The sequence below is a fragment of the Misgurnus anguillicaudatus genome, chromosome 2, assembly GCF_027580225.2.
Source record: "Misgurnus anguillicaudatus chromosome 2, ASM2758022v2, whole genome shotgun sequence".
Taxonomy (NCBI): Eukaryota; Metazoa; Chordata; class Actinopteri; order Cypriniformes; family Cobitidae; genus Misgurnus; species Misgurnus anguillicaudatus.
The window spans coordinates 14,003,523-14,020,203 of NC_073338.2; the positions used below are offsets into that span (position 1 = coordinate 14,003,523).

Consider the following 16,681-nt stretch of genomic DNA (forward strand, 5'->3'; position numbering starts at 1 on the left):
TATTGGCAGCGGACATCGATGGTGCCGTGTGGTGTGGTGCTGGGTGCGCGGCGCACGCGGAGTGCCCACTTCTTTGTTGGATGGGATGGGGTAGCCTATTTCTAAATTTGAAATGTTTGGTATGAATTTAGTGGTGATCTTTGTGCTGAGAAGTCAAGCAGCATAAGTTAAGTGACAATACTAGACCATTTTGGAGTGAACTGGATGTGCAGGACTGGTCTTGCATGCCGCTGTTCATTTGGACTTGGACTTGAATACAGAGAAGTACTGTATGGTTATTTAATAACAGTGGTTGTGTCATGTCTTCAGACGGTGGGCATCGGTGATGCCATTGCCTGGTGAGCTGCCTCGGGTGACGCTGTGGAGCGCTGTGCTTTCTCGAGAGGGCAGTGTTCTCTTTTTGCGAGCGAACGCAAAAGGTTTCTCGGGGGAACGCAAAAGTTTTGCGAGGGAACGCAAAAAGTATTGCGAGGGACCGCAAAAGTATTGCGAGGGAACGCAAAAGTATTGCGAGGGAACGCAAAAAGTATTGCGAGGGAACGCAAAAAGTATTGCGTGGGAACGCAAAAGTATTGCGTGGGAACGCAAAAGTATTGCGTGGGAACGCAAAAGTATTGCGTGGGAACGCAAAAGTATTGCGTGGGAACGCAATAGTGTGGTCTAAAAAAATACACCAAAGTGACCCCTTACGGGCTCCGTAGGATAGTTCACCCAAATACCGGTATTAAAATTCTGTCATCATTACTCACTCACTCTCATGTCGTTACAAACCTTTACAAATTCATTTGTTTTTTGTGAACGTTTCAGAAATGTTTTTAAACAAACCGTTCATAAGCACCATTCATAGTATTCTTTTTTCCTACTATATGGAAGTGAATGGGACTCATGACTGAAGTGCCTTGATCATGTTTCTCAATTTAATAGACTTTATTGGACCTCAACAGTTTAAAGTGCACCTATTTATTACTAAAAAAACGTTATTTGTGTATAATACAATGTGTTTGTGGGGTTTATGGTTCAAAAAACACATAATTTCCCACATAGCCTACACTGTTAAACCTTACCAGGCTTTTTAGGAGTAAATTACTGGCAACACTGTTGCCAGCTAGTTACTGTACAGCATCTGTAACGGTGACTTACTGGCAACAGTGTTGCCAGTATAGTACTGTGTCTATGACAATACAGTGAATAACTGGCAACAGTGTTGCCAGTAATTTACTGTCTCTGTATCATTACGGTGTCTTACTGGCAACAATGTTGCCAGTTTTATACTGTAGGTTAGGAATTACAGTTAATAACTGACAGCAGTGATTTCAGTTAATTACTGTACGGTACCACATGCTTCAGGTAGAATACTGTATATACAGTATATAAAATGCCGCACTCATTGTGGTACTCTAACTTTTGAAAGATTCTTTTTTTATGTTACTTTATTAAAAAGGGAGAAAGAATCCCAAAATATTTAGACAAATACACTTTATTACTGTGGCAATAGATATCAGGATCAGAGGACAAATGAACCCAATCGCAGACGAAGTCGGGGAAAACAGAAAACACTTTATTTACTAACATAAAACAAAACCCACTAGGGGGTACACAACATGAAACACCATAAGCAGACAGATAACACTAAACTTGACAAGGTAACTCGGCTAGATAACCACACAAACACAAGAACTAAACAAAATGAACCTGCACAGAACTAAGGACACAATGACATTATATAGAAAAGAACAAACAAGATAATGTGGGGAAACAGGTGATGGGAGAAAACCAATGATTACTAATAAGCATGAGAACGAGGGGGCGGGGACACCCAATAAACAAGGCCATGAACCTCCACATAGAGCATGGGACTGCAAGAACCCTGCAATCATGACTAGATTTAAATACAAAACAAGTAGACAATTTTTTTTAAGACACTTAACAAAATCATGTCAAATCCCACCCTAAAAAAAAGATTCCGTTGTCACCGTTGACCCTCAGGTTATTCCAAACCTTCAGTAATTCAACATAATTTAAATGACCTTCTTATATCCTAACAATTCAAGCATTAACAAAAATGCTCCATAAAACTCGAAGTAGAAACCAGAAATTAAGCTCTGTTTTTTGCACAGGCCTACTAAAGGGTTTATGGTGCCACATGGTGATCAACAGTAAAAATTACAAATTTGCAAAAGGAAAAACCACCAACAATCAAAATGCATGATAATAAGGTGTCATGGCTTTGCAATCAAAAAATGTTGCTATAAGTCAATGGGGCAAAAACAGCCACTAACAATAAATGAGGAAGAAAAAAATAAAATCTGATGCTGCACAAAAACTAAAAATTCATCAAAGCCAATGGTTTTTTTTTTTCTAATCTTTGAAATGCCCAAGACTATGAAAAGTGTTTAAAAATCCAGTCCAAAATCACTTTTTATTGAAAATAAATAAAAAAAAATTTCCAAATAAGTAACATCACTTATGAACTTTGCAATTAAAGAGTTACAATCATGGAATTTTTTTTTAAATATTTGGTAATTTTGATCAGTATTGAGGTTGATTAACAGATTTATTTATTTTTTTGAAAAAATATTAATCTGAGAAATTTTTCAACAGTTTCATTTAGTGGCATTTTTTGGCCACAAACAGCATGAAAGGGCAGTGAATTTAAACAATGCACAAGGGTTAAAGTTGATAGGAGATGCTAAAAACTTGCTAATCAGGAAGCTATTTGGAATCTTACCTTTATGTGTTTTAAAGACACTCACAACAGTTAACTTACTCATAGTTATGTGATCCATTTTCAGCTTTTAAACATACAAATCCACTATTATATTGTTCAACACAGCATGCTCCAGAGAAAACAAACAAACAAACAAACAAATAAGTTTATCAATGCAAATTGGTGACACCTGCACCTGTGGATGAATTGTTTGTATACATGCACATGTATGTGTTAATGAATTAATCCTTGTTTTCTGACTGAAGATGTAAACAGTTTTCAATAAATTGTGACGTAGTGCATCATGGGGAATGTAGAGGAAAGTAATTTACCAGATAATATTACAGTTATTTCCCTTAATTGGTGCAAAGAGTAATTTACTGTAGTTTATTATTAGTGCAGCATAACTGCACCTCATATTACAGTAAAATACCTTTCACCGATGTTAAAGCTAAATACTGCCAATTTTACAGTTATTTACCCAGAAATCTACAGCAAGGTTTAACAGTGTACCATACATTTTGTAGCTCATGATATACTGCTTTCCTCAAATGCATTAATTTTGCACAAAACTCATGGATTTGAAATATAAATAATATTATATAAATATATCCGTAAGCCATTTCCTGGAGTTTAAAAGTGCAGTTTAAACGCAGCTGCAAACAATCCCGAATGAGGCATAATTAAGGGTCTTATCTAGCGAAACTATTGTCATTTTTGGCAAGAAAAATTAAAAACTTTTAAACAATAACTTCTGGTCTTGTTCTAGCCGCGTGGCGCGCAACCTTGCGTATTGTGTAAGCACGTCGAAAGGTCATGCGAAAAGCACACTTGTGGGCCATTTTAAACTATAAACTGAAACAAAGACATTAATTAATATCATTACACATACAACAACTTCGGAACGTTCCTCTTTCTTTACACTTGTAAACAATGCACCGGTAGTTTCGCATACGTCATGTGTGATCTTTTGACGTGCTTACGCAATATGTAAGGTTGTGCTGGGGTGTCACACGGCTAGTGCAAAACGAGAAGTTGTGGTTTAAAAGTGATTTTTTTCTTGCCAAAAATGCCAATCGTTTTGCTAAAATAAGACCTTTATGTCTAGTTTGGGATCGTTTAGAGCCATTTGAAGCTGCGTTGAAACTGTAAACTGTTGTTGAGGTCCAATAAAGTCTATTAAATTGAGAAAAATCCTGTAATGTTTTCCTCAAAAAAAAAAAAAAAATGTATTTCTTCCTCGACTGAACAAAGAAAGACATCAACACTTTGGATGACATGAGGGTGAGTAAATTATAATGCTTTTTTTAGAAAGTGGAGTATTCCTTTAAAATCTCTTGGGGTAGTTTGAGTAAATATTTCCGTCAAGCGGGTTTGGCTGACTACAAAGTCAGAAAACTCCTGAGTTATAATGAAAGGGTTAGGCTTCATAACCAAATTAAGTCATTATGGGGCAGTTTCCCGGACAGGGATTAGACTAGTCCTAGACTAAAACAAATGTAAGAGCTGTCCAAACTCAAAACAACTTGCACTGACATATCTTAAAATACATCAGTGACCTTTGTTTTGCCTCAAAATGCACATAAGTAATCTTTTTAGTAAGGCATGTTTGTTAAAACTAGTTATATTTCCCAATTAAACTCAGGTCTAGTCCTGGCTTAAGCTAATCCCTGTCAGGGAAACCGCCCCTATAGGTCTCTAAATGATCTATGTCTTTAGGATTCAATAAGATAATCATCAGAAATACACAAGGATTTAAAAGAATATTTAAATCAATACGTTTAATCAAAATAATTTGATTCTTATACTTTCTTATTTCCTTAGCTTATTGAATTTGTCTGTACATGCACAATGAAAAACTTTCTTATTTCTGTAACGTTGATGCCCTCCAGCACAGTAGGTGGCGGAAGTACACAATACGTTCGCTTTCCAACCGCCACAAAACTCAATGAAGAAGAAGACGAGCCTGACAAACAAACGGAGAACTAGGTTGAAATATCCTTTTTAAGACAGGTTAGTGCACTGTAAATATGATGCGATGTTGGGATCTGATTTTTAAATAATATTATTTACTATACAAATATAAACTAAGATAGCCTTGGTCAGCAGCACTTGTTATAGTTTTTCCTTTACCGTCATATTAAGCAGCTTCCAGTATCCACCTGAGTCACTTTCCTCAAGAGATGAACTATATTACCGGTACATGATCGATCAGCTATCGGCCAAAAGTAGCCTAATTAATTATCGGCATCAGGCAGATACGGAAAATTACGCCAATGTCATCTGCAGTGCAGAATATAAAGACGTGTAATTGTGTACTCACACGTTTTTATGTTGTGTTAGGTAGGTAGGGATGCCAACTTTTTGGTATAATTCAGAATCGTCCCGTAACGCTGCTTTAATGTCTTAAATACATGTTAAAGCTTTAACTACGGAACGCAGTTTGTATCAAAGTGGCCTGCCGCCGCACCAGTGTAGGTATGGTTTTGTATGAATGTACAGTGCATTTTTTAAACGAATACCCCCCCCCCCCCCATTTACTCACCCTCATGTTGATACAAACCTATATAAATTTCCTTTGTTCAGCTGAACACAAGAGGAAGATGACTTAAATTTCTTTTATTGGGTGAACTATCACTTTCAGCCATTTGTCAAAATGAGAGCTAATCTCCTAATTACATATGAATTTATAACTCTTATGGCTTTGCAACCTACTCCAAGTTTATTAATAATTTGTTAACTTACAGCAAGTTCTTTTAACACAGTCCTTTAATTGAACCAGTATTACCCCTACTATCAGTATAAGACAAAACACGTTTGACTCCCGCACTAAGGGTTAGATCAGTGGTTCTCAAACTGGGGGTGCCGGGGGGCCAAGTTTTATGACATTTTATAAAATATATTTATTTATCATAAATTCTGTGTAATTATACCATAATAAATAAGGCTACTAACCAACACCACTACAAAACACGGGACGTCCAGACTAATTTGAAAAGAGGTTTGGCAGCCGATCTGTAGTTAACATTGTATACTTTAAGTGTAATGGTTGATTAGCTATGATTTGAACTAAGGTAATTTACTTATTTCTTTTGCTTGTTATCAGAAATAATCTGCTCTAGAGACTGTTATGATTCTTTGCAGAACTCTACCGGAAGTTAACTTTGGACCACAAAACGTTGTTTGTTATGTTTTTTCTGCTGAAACCATCTATATAAATGTATAGTTGGTAATGTATATAATGTATTGATTTTTTTCAGGTCTGTTTCTTTGAACCACACACAGATCAAGATTTACACCTTCAGTAAACCAAGTTTGAAATAAATACAGGAATAATTCCTATTATTCTACAAGTGAAGGAGCCACCTCATCCAAAAGTAGACATGGCACAAAGTGATAAATCAACTATGACACAGCCCTGTTTAAATATAATCGTAAAAGAGGAAAGTGAAGATATGAGCGTTACAGACCCATGCGAAGAAATAAATGAAGACACCGAGGAACAAACAGGTTGGTGTTGATTTGTTGATTTTTTTATTGATGAAACATTAAAATCATGTCTGGTGCCAGGGCATACATGCCAGGGGGGGCAACCAATAGATAATTTGAGAGACATGTATATAAAGGTAAATAAAAACTAAAGTAAGAGTGCTGCCTCACGATTAGTCGCGACTAATCGTTTGCAGAATAAAAGTTTTTGTTTACATAATATATGTGTGTGTATGCTGTGTATAATAATTATGTATATATAAATACACACACATACATGTATAATTTTAAGAAAAAAAAAAATATTTATATAATATAAATTATATATAAAGATAAACATGTATATACAGATGCAAAAAATGTTTTAATTATTCATGTGTGTGTATTTATACATTATTATTATACACAGTACACCCACATATATTATGTAAACAAAAACTTTTTTTCTGCAAATGATTAGTATTAAAGTATTAGTTAGTATTAGTTTGAATAGCGCACATCTTTTATAGCTGTGTTTTGTGGCCTCGCCGCAATACATTGGTCCATAATACAAAAAGAAATATGAACAATATTGGTAATATATGTGCTGGACATTACCTTGAAATACAAAACTATGTGTCAGGAGATATGCTTATGATGCTGTCTGGGTGCTGGATCCAGACAGAAATCATTATCTCATTGCTACTAAGACAACCTGTCTTCTGCTGGCAAGCCATTAAATAAAAATAACTGTTTAATTAATTCATTGTACACCAAAGCATTTAAAAGTGGCTGAAAACTCCAAGCTCTCTTCTGGAAATGCTGCCTACTTAAGAAGAACCAAAACAAACCACCAACAACAATATTCTAGATCATGGCATTTTTATGGTGATAATATTATTATATGTATTTGTTGAAATCTAATGCTGCGTTTACACCAACCGCGTTTGAGGCGTCAAAATCGCATCTACCGCGCGCCTAGTTTGCCGCTTGAACAGTTTGAAACAGTTTTCGTTTAGAGCGAAGTAGACGCACGGAAAAAGCAAGCATTTGATACGCGTCAGAGGCAAAATCCGCTTCTTGTGGGAGGGGCAAGTGCTATGCGGTTGTCTGTTTGCAAGTTTACTGATGTTGATTGTGCATTTATCGAGAGAGTTACCGGTTTGTATTTGGTAACCTTACTATAAGGGGAAAATAAATGGTGCGGGTCGATAAACGTCACGTGACTCAAAAGTGAAATGTGTTTTTACAACTTACCAGGTTGCCCAATGTCCTCACTGACACTCTTCCAAGCGAGGTCCTTTTTATTCCATAAGAACTTGTGTCGAATAGCTCCGGGTGACTGCTTACGGACAATATCAAGCGTTCCTTCAGGTTGAATGCGTGACTCCGGGCGGGGCTGCCGCCACAGCAGGAAGCAGGCTCCTTATTGGTTAACGCGGCGCTCAATTCCGCCAAAGTTAAATTTTTCCAACTCGGGCGTCAGCGGCAAATTTGCGTCAAACGCAAAATGCACAAAAAGCACCATTCGCGCGTACTGCGACAGGCGCTCAATTCGCGCGAACCCGTCTTCTGCGCTGCGCCAAACGCCTCATTCGCTCTGCAAGACCTCCAGACGCGCGTTAATGCTTCTTCACATTTTTTTTGGGGGGGGGGGGATTATTGACTTCACGCCTCTACCGCGGATGGTGTAAACGCAGCAATAGAGTGAGGCACATACTTCTGATGGGGGGGGGCGTGGCCTTCTTTTAGTGTCGGGCCTGATTAAAATAGATGTTACTTAAAAATTCCTCTAAGATATTAATATTTTAATAATGTTGCTATTGCTAATGTTGATGTTATGGTCTCATAATGGCAGAAAAAATTCAACAAAAAATAATTTGTCATAAAAATATACTCTTCTGTTTCATTTTAGACTGGGAGGAACTGGAAGAAACATCAGCTTCAGGAACATCATATAACTCCATATTTCCAGAAGAATCTTCAGAAGGAAAGAATCTTCAAAAGAAAAGCACGCACGAAAACGAAGACGGCAAACCTTTAACATGCCCTCACTGTGGAAAGGGATTTAGTAGAAAAGCAAACCTTACCTCGCACATAAGAATTCACACCGGGGAAAATCTTTCCACCTGCCCTCAGTGTGACAAAAGTTTTACAAGCCCAGGAAAACTTCGAGATCACATAAAAATTCACACCGGAGAGCGCGCAGCCACATGTCTTGAGTGTGGAAAGAGTTTTAGAAGGAAAGCGAAACTTATTGAACACATGAGGACTCACACTGGAGAGCGCCCATACCCGTGTCCTCAGTGTGGAAAGAGTTTCACGCATAAAAGTTATCTTCGAGTCCACATAAGGATCCACACCGGAGAGCGCCCGTACCAGTGTCCTCAGTGTGATAAGAGTTTCACACAAAAAAGTAGTCTTGATTTCCACGTGGCAATTCACACTGGAGAGCGCCCGTACCAATGTCCTCAGTGTGAACAGAAGTTACCATGCAAAAGCTCACTCAGAAGTCACTTGAGACTTCACAGTGGAGAGCTCCTTTACCCATGTCCCAAAGAGGTCATCGGATAGGTATGATTTATTATGCCAAAACTCATACGTGACTGGATCTTTCGTGCATTGACACTAAACTTACAAGTTGTCCCAATCATGATCTGAGGGTACTTGCGCAGTTTCACAACCTTCTGGTCAAAAGATATATAAACGGATATTTTTGGATATAACTTTTGACAACTTTGGTATATAATCATGAGGTGGTCTCTTTTAAATCTTTAGGTCAAACGGTGCCCAGTGTGTTTTGGTCTGCTGTTTTGGGTGTCGGTTATTTTGATTTATGTTGTTAAATGCATGCATTGTACAAATTCAATTGTGTATTATAACTTATGTAATAATTGTGCATGTTAGTATGCTTAAAGTAGCGAGATAGTAATAACTGCAAAAGCGCAGAACCATATGTCATGAAAGTCTGAGGATAAGCCTAAGGGGTTGTGCACACCAAAACTTTGAAACGCGGCTGAAACGCCTGGAGGACACTGATTGCCAGCTGTTTTTTCAACTGAGCGCTTTGGTTGCTGTGATACTTGAGCTGTGAGCCGGTTGGTGGTTGTGATACTTGTCCCGCCCCTCCTCCACTGTGATGGGAGAACTGACACTGACGAGCGGAGCTTTTCACCCAAAGTTGAATCTTTTTCAACTCTTGACGCTCAGCGCCGGTTTTCAGCTCGGAAAAAAACGCAAGCTGCTGACATATTTGAAAAACGCTGAGCTTCCATTAGAAACAATCGAATACATGTGCCGGTGTCATGAGCAATTCGGTCCCCCCTGGCAATTCGGTCTCCCCTAGGACCCCGATTGGTACCTAGCACTAATGCCTGGTCAAAAATGTGTCATTCCGATATCTCGTCTGCATTAGCGGTCTAGCAAGCTAATTACGTTGTACAAAATAGAAGCATACAAATGTTTTTAAATAAAAGTTAACAAAAAATATATATAATAAACTAATATTCATGTTGCAGACACATCAGTACTTTTGTGTCATCATCTGCTTTACAAAAACAATACTTTTATTTTTGTAAATTATTAACATACCTTACGAAATGTATTTTTTTTTAATAGTAAAAGTGTAGTAATCTTGGCTTATAAGTTATAATTTTAATGTGTAATTCAGCTCACATTAAACAAAATCATGTTCTTTATAAGTAATTTATTAACTTTACACAGTACAAAAGTGAAAAGGGTACAGTATAATAATCTAAATAATAAAATGACACAAGCAATGTGTAGATCTCCCACCATAGCCTCATTTATATACTACTATATGAAACATATCATTTAAAAGACGTTATTTGTAATTTTAACAACGTTCTTACTACATCATAACGCGATTTTGTAGGAATTGTAATAAGGCGCTAAGAAAACTACCCATGAGGAGTTTTTTCAGCCAATGGAATCACACGGGGGTCCTAGGGGGGCAGAATTGCCCGGGGGGATCGAATTGCTGATGACACCGGCTGCGGCCGTTAAAGCTTTGGTGTGCACGCCCCCTAACAGTCTGAGGGCGAAAGTGGATGGGATAGCAGTGTGTGCCCGCATAGCTTATTTATTTATTTTGTTTTTTAATTTATTTATTTTCTTAGTTTGAATTTTGTATTTTTAATTATTTGTTTTTTAATTGTAATTAATTAAATGTATTTATTTGGAGCAGGTACAGCTAGTGTGTAATCTTTTGCTATTTAAGAGGTAAAAAAACTTTATTAAAATTAATAATTTTAGTTTTTTAACTCCACAATAGAATTGTTCTTTGAGAAAAAAAGTTTTTCTTAGTTTAGTTGTAAAATGGAGTATTAAAAATGCTTCTTCATTAAAATCAAATGCTCAAGCTTTGTTTTTATTATTATTATTTTTAAAGATTTGTATTCAATTTATATTATTAATCATTTATGAGACAACAAAACAAATGGATAATAAATTATACATTTAACTTTTAGGGCCGGTTTCCCGGACCACCCCCTAAACCTTTAATAGTCTCCCTCACACACACACACACACAGCAAAAAGTGTCTCAATCACTCTGAAATTACCCTATATATTTTTATAAAATATAATTGCATCTCTTATAACGTAAATATATATTTTCAATTAAATCTTTTTAATAAGTTGCTTAATAGTAACATGGTTTTAAACTTTAAAGAGCATCTGGTCCGGTTCACAATTTTACATATTCTTTGGGGTATTGTTTTATGGCGCTTTTCCATTGCATGGTACCCCACGGTTTGGTTTGGTTTGGGTCGGGTCAGCTCACCTCACTTTGGCGTGGTTAGCTTTTCCATTGAGTTTAGTAACACTTTGCAGTGGGAGGGATTATAGGCGTGTCGTTATATTGCACTGCCTACTGCGCTGTGACATCATACAAGAGAGAGCATTGTTCTATATTCCATACATTTATTTATTTCTCAGTTTGCCACAAAATTAAAATTGACTACCACAAACAGATGTTTGCACATCGCATTTATCACTACCTCTGTCTCACATAACAGTTACTAAACAGCCGTGGCGTCAGTCGATGCGCTCCGTTGAGCCTCATTTAAGTTGCTTTAAGCATATATGTGGATGTGCGCGTCGCGAATGTGCCACAACAAACTGCAAGTCTGGAAAAAAACTGTTATGGTGTTCCTGATTCTCAATCTGTGGATGTTTTTCATCACTGAAAGGGAGTTTGGGAACTTATAGCAGAGCGCAGATGACAACATGTTTACTCGAGACAGCATAAGCTAGCACTGAGATAAAGCTAATCTTTTACATTATAGCGATGATGCTGGTAGTGACATTTCTCTCAGACCAATCAGTGATCGACAGTGTTTCGCCTCATGTTCTGATATCAGCTCCGGTCGCTTGGAACCCCAACCGAATTGGTATTAAAAATAGTATTGGGTACTACCTACTGGAAAAGCAAACGACATTATCATAATTCCTCCAGCTTTGACTCACAGCCTGTTAGCATTGCATTGTGTGCGAATCTTTTAAACATGGTAAGGAGCGTCACATTTCCTGCGGACATCAGAGGCATTCAGCTGGCCGATTAGGGACACAGCGCTTTTTAGATCGATGAGCTTTGTATAAAATCAGAGCATTTTAAGGAAGGCAGGACATCTGGAGCTACAAAAATGAACAGTATGTGGAAAATAATGTTTTGTAGAACCATAAACCACACAAAATAGAACGTTTTTTTTTTGCAATGAAATAGGTGCACTTTAAAACGTTCCAAACACAAGTAGCAGAATGCCTAGTAAGGCAACACTTGCCCCGCCCACTTTCGGACTCAAGACTGTTAACATACGCCTAGACTGAAATCACTTCACACTCCAGCACAGGTGGTGGCGGTATGCACCAAAAAGTTGCTATGCGACCCGCCAATAAATCCATAGAAGAAGAAGAACGCGCAATCCTTTCCAAGCGCCACAACACGGGACTGACCGAGTTTGTAAGAACTCCAGGATAATAATTAAGATCTTCTTTACACAGGTTAGTGCACTTATTGTAGGGAATATTAGGTGTTAATATGATCTGATTATTTCACTGTCCGATTTACTTACCCGATGACATTTAGCTGAGAATAGGATAGACAAGAGCTCTCCATAACTTGCGTCCATATCCTGCGCTTTAATCCTCTTGTTTTATACCGGGACGTTGGTCATTCAGCTATCAAAAGACAGAAAATACACCGTTTTACAAATGTCTAGAAAGAACCTCAGAAATCATGCATTGTTAAAATGAGAAGGGACCTAATTTTGAGATAAGAGCAATGTGTACATAAAATCCGTTTGTTATTAAGCGCTAATTTCGGATGTTGTAAGCATATTTACTTTAATTTAAAACATCAATATAGTCTTATAAATATGAATATATGAATGACCAGAATCCTGATACAAACATCAGTATTAAAGCGCACGCTCTGGACGTCCAACCCTCACGTGGCGGCGGGTTGAATTGGCGGGCCCGATGTGTTTTGTTTACAAACGTTTACTGTAGGACTGTACTAAGTTTTTTTTTACAATTGAACTCGTATGAATATGAACTATGGTGTTATTAGCATACAGGTGTAGTAACCATGTTTTTTGGTAGATTAATTATTGTTTTGCCACAGTTTTACTACAAATATGGTAGTAGTTACTTGTCACTAAAAGCCTTCCGCTGGAAAAAATAGACCCTCATGACATAACACAATATAACTGAAAAAAAGCTGAAATGCAAGTTGTGCATGCATGTTTTAAAATGTTCACAAGTAAATACTGGAATAATTCATATTGTACAGGTGAAGGAGACACTTCATTTAAAATTCAGAATGACACAGTCCTGTGAAAGTATAATCATAAAGGAGGAAAGTGAAGATATGAGTGATACAAACCCACACGGAAAGAGCAATGAAGACATTAAGCAAGAAACAGGTTGGTGTCCAGTCTGGATTCTTGAAAAACATTACAGTAAAATCACATTATAGTTTTATTAAGATTTTGTGGTCTAAACATGACTCATGAGAATGACAGAAATGAACTGTAATGAAAATGAAATATACTCCTTTTGTTTCATTTTAGACCTGATGGGACTGGAAAAAACACCAGCATCAGAAACATCATATAACGCCGTAAAGGAAGAAGAATCTTCTGGTTGCTCGCAGATGAAAAGTTCCTCTCCCAAAAGAAGGCAAAAATCTTTTACTTGCCGTCGTTGTGGAATGGGATTTGGAAGTAAAGGACTTCTTGTGGAGCACAAAAAGATTCACATCGGAGAAAAGCGTTTTATTTGCCCTCACTGTGAGAAAGGTTTCACACGTAAAAAACACTTAACAATTCACATAAGAAGTCATACTGGAGAGCGTCCATACTCGTGTCCTCAGTGTGATAAACGGTACACATGTAAAAAAGAACTAACATTTCACATAAGAATTCACACCGGAGAGCGTCCATACTCGTGTCCTCAGTGTGGAAAGACTTTCACAAAAAAAAAAATACTTACATCGCATTTGAAAACTCACACAGGAGAGCGTCCACACACATGTCCTCAGTGTGAGAAGAGTTTCACGCATAAAAGCTATTTGTCAGTCCACATGAGAATTCACACTGGAGAGCGCCCATACCTTTGCTTTGACTGTGGAAAGACTTTCCAGAGGAAAACAAAGCTTACAGATCACATGCGAGTTCACACTGGAGAGCGTCCGTATGCGTGTTCTGAATGTGAAAAGACGTTCAGTAAGAAGACAAGGCTTTCAGATCACATGAGAACTCACACAGGAGAGCGTCCACACGCATGTTCTCAGTGTGAGAAGAGTTTCGCACAGAGAAGTTCTTTGGTAGTCCACATGAGAATTCATACTGGAGAGCGCCCATACCCATGTCTTGACTGTGGAAAGGGTTTCACAAGGAAAACAAAGCTTACAGATCACATGAGAAATCACACTGGAGAGCGTCCATTTGAATGTCCTGACTGTGGAAAGACATACATGAGGAAAACAAAGCTTACAGAGCACATGAGAACGCACACTGGAGAGACATTCACATGTGCTCAGTGTGGAAAGTGTTACGTACACAAAAAAGGTCTTCAGTACCACATGAAATCTCACACTGGGCCCTTACCCACATCTTCAGTGTAAAAAGACTTTCGCAACAAAAAGTTATCTTCCAGACCACATGAAAATTCACACTGGAGAGCTCATATGTTCAGTGTTCAATGTGTTTAGTGTGAAGTGTTTCTCACACTGTCAGTGTTTACGATTAACTGTACTCAATGTATGTGCTTACTTTTGTTCTTTATTATTCAATCAAACATAGTGTTTGGATGCAAAACAATTATATTGTAATTAAAACAATGAAAATTGCATAATTTTTGTAGAAGTTTTATTGCATTCCCCTACTAGTTGCTCGTTGTTCTTTTCTTTCTGTTTGTGGGTCAGAAACGTTCACGTTTGACTTTTTTTTAAGTTAGTTTTGCTTTAATCTATGCCTAACTTACTGAATGAAAGACCTATATGGGTGATTCTCACGAAACCATTGAAACACCACGGCACTAATGATTTTAGCTTTAAAATGTGTAATATAGTAACATTAAAAAGCATCAGAATTAACACAATACTGTGTTCTACCTTGCACAATGTGTGATTTCAACATAAGAATTTATAATTGTAAATTTTATCTCATTTTCTGCTGAAATTCTCATTACCGCAATGTGTCCGGCTGTGTTTGAACATGCGTTATGTTGTAATTTAATCAAATTAACACAAAAATATTAAGAAAAAAATAAATGGATGTTTTGCTAGACTACTTTAGATGACAGAAAAAATATTTACTGAATATTCATGTATAATAATAATGAAGAAAATTAGGAAAATGATGTGTCCATGCCTGATGTTCTCATCCTCCGCAACACTTTTTGAGAACAGTTTAAGCACACATACAGAATTTTAATAAAGTTTGATTTTGAGTGACCAAGCACATGGACCAGTTACTTCAAGATGGCTACCAGGTAAGATCATTTTTTTACAGTTAATTTGAAATATTGTCTTGTCAGAATGCTTACACGACATTTTGATTATCATTACCGCAACAGATGCTTATTAAATGTTAATTTAATTAATAGAAGCATAATACTTTGATTTTAAATGCATGTGCAGAATCTCCAAATTATGTTCTTTCAGGTTTGTCATGTCAATTTGAAAATATGTCAGTGTTGATGTTTTCTGACTGTTGCGGTAATGAGATTTTTTAGGACTAATTTTTTTTTATTATGTTACAAAAAGTGTTAAATGATAAGTAAAAGTTTTTAAATGAATGTTCCCATTTACTCCAGACTTTGTTTTTCAATGTCTGGTGGGAAAAAAAGTAAATTTAAGCAATTTTTACATTTTCATGCTTGACATTTTTAAAACCAAGTTTTCGTGAGAATCACCCATATCCTGCTGTATGATTGTAACCTCACATAAAAGAGGTTAATTTATTGTTGGGTTTTTTTATGCCGTTATTCTTCTATAATCATCACAAATTGGTTTGGCAACTCAGTGGGTGAAAGATGTTTATCCATTAAATGTGAGGATCTGCTCAGATTCTTTCTGATTTCTGATAGTTTAAAGGTGCTGTAGAATGTAAAACTGTATTTGCCTAGGCATGGATGAATAATATAAGCTCTGTACATGGTAATGACATATTGTGTGCCTCAAACACACTTGTTTCCTACCTGTGTAAACCTTGTGCATGCAAAAGACTGCTGGAAAACAGGCCAATCTCAACAAAACCTAAGGCCTAGTCCTGGCTTAAACTAATCCCTGTCCGGGAAACTGCCCCTAAATGTTGTTACAATGAAATTGTGACTGATGCGTTAGCGCTATATTCTAGTTAATACTATATGCTAACGTTTAGTCTGAAGTTCTACTGTTGACGTTACAGTTACGTTTGCAGATCTATACTAAAAAAACACAATCTGCCACTCAGAAACGTCCATTAACAATCTCCAAATAATTGATTATTCCTCAAAATCCTTATCTTTGTCTGATACAGACCCAAACAAAAGGTCTGTTTACACCATATACTGTAAAAAAAAAAAAGATGGACGTAGTGTCCTTGACGTCATCCATTGGTTTGTGAGGATCGTCTTTGAAGCTTAAAGTAGGCGTTGCCTGCCGTTGTGCATCACTGCGAATCACTCGCGGAAAACCAAAAATGGGTAAAGAGGTGGGACATGGGTGAAGCTGAGGTGGCTTTTTGCTGAGCCCGCCTAGCTCGATTCTAGTGACAGCAGTGGCCGTTCACCCCTCACTCAAGTGGCCACGCCTTGAATTATGCAGAACTTTAAGGCTTAATATAATTTAAACGGATGAGTTACAAAAAAATTCACCCCCTCACAGTTGTCGTGAAGGGCAAAATTAGCTATACCTACCAAAATCACTTTTTGTACCAGGATGTAAACATTATTTTCTACTGTAAAGTTAGCCATTTTTAACATGGTGGTCTATTAGAA

At 37.2% G+C, this 16,681-nt stretch overlaps 1 protein-coding gene across 1 annotated transcript; it reads left to right on the forward strand.

The window, feature by feature from the left end:
- Nucleotides 1-4,581: 4,581 nt before the first annotated feature.
- On the forward strand, nucleotides 4,582-14,555 carry LOC129441815 (uncharacterized). Its single transcript, XM_055201515.2, has 6 exons — nucleotides 4,582-4,720; nucleotides 5,968-6,217; nucleotides 8,091-8,746; nucleotides 12,098-12,199; nucleotides 12,990-13,122; nucleotides 13,270-14,555. The coding sequence occupies exons 2-6, from the start codon at nucleotides 6,091-6,093 to the stop codon at nucleotides 14,322-14,324; spliced, it is 2,073 nt and encodes a 690-aa protein (XP_055057490.2). The 5' UTR covers nucleotides 4,582-4,720; nucleotides 5,968-6,090; the 3' UTR covers nucleotides 14,325-14,555.
- Nucleotides 14,556-16,681: the final 2,126 nt, after the last annotated feature.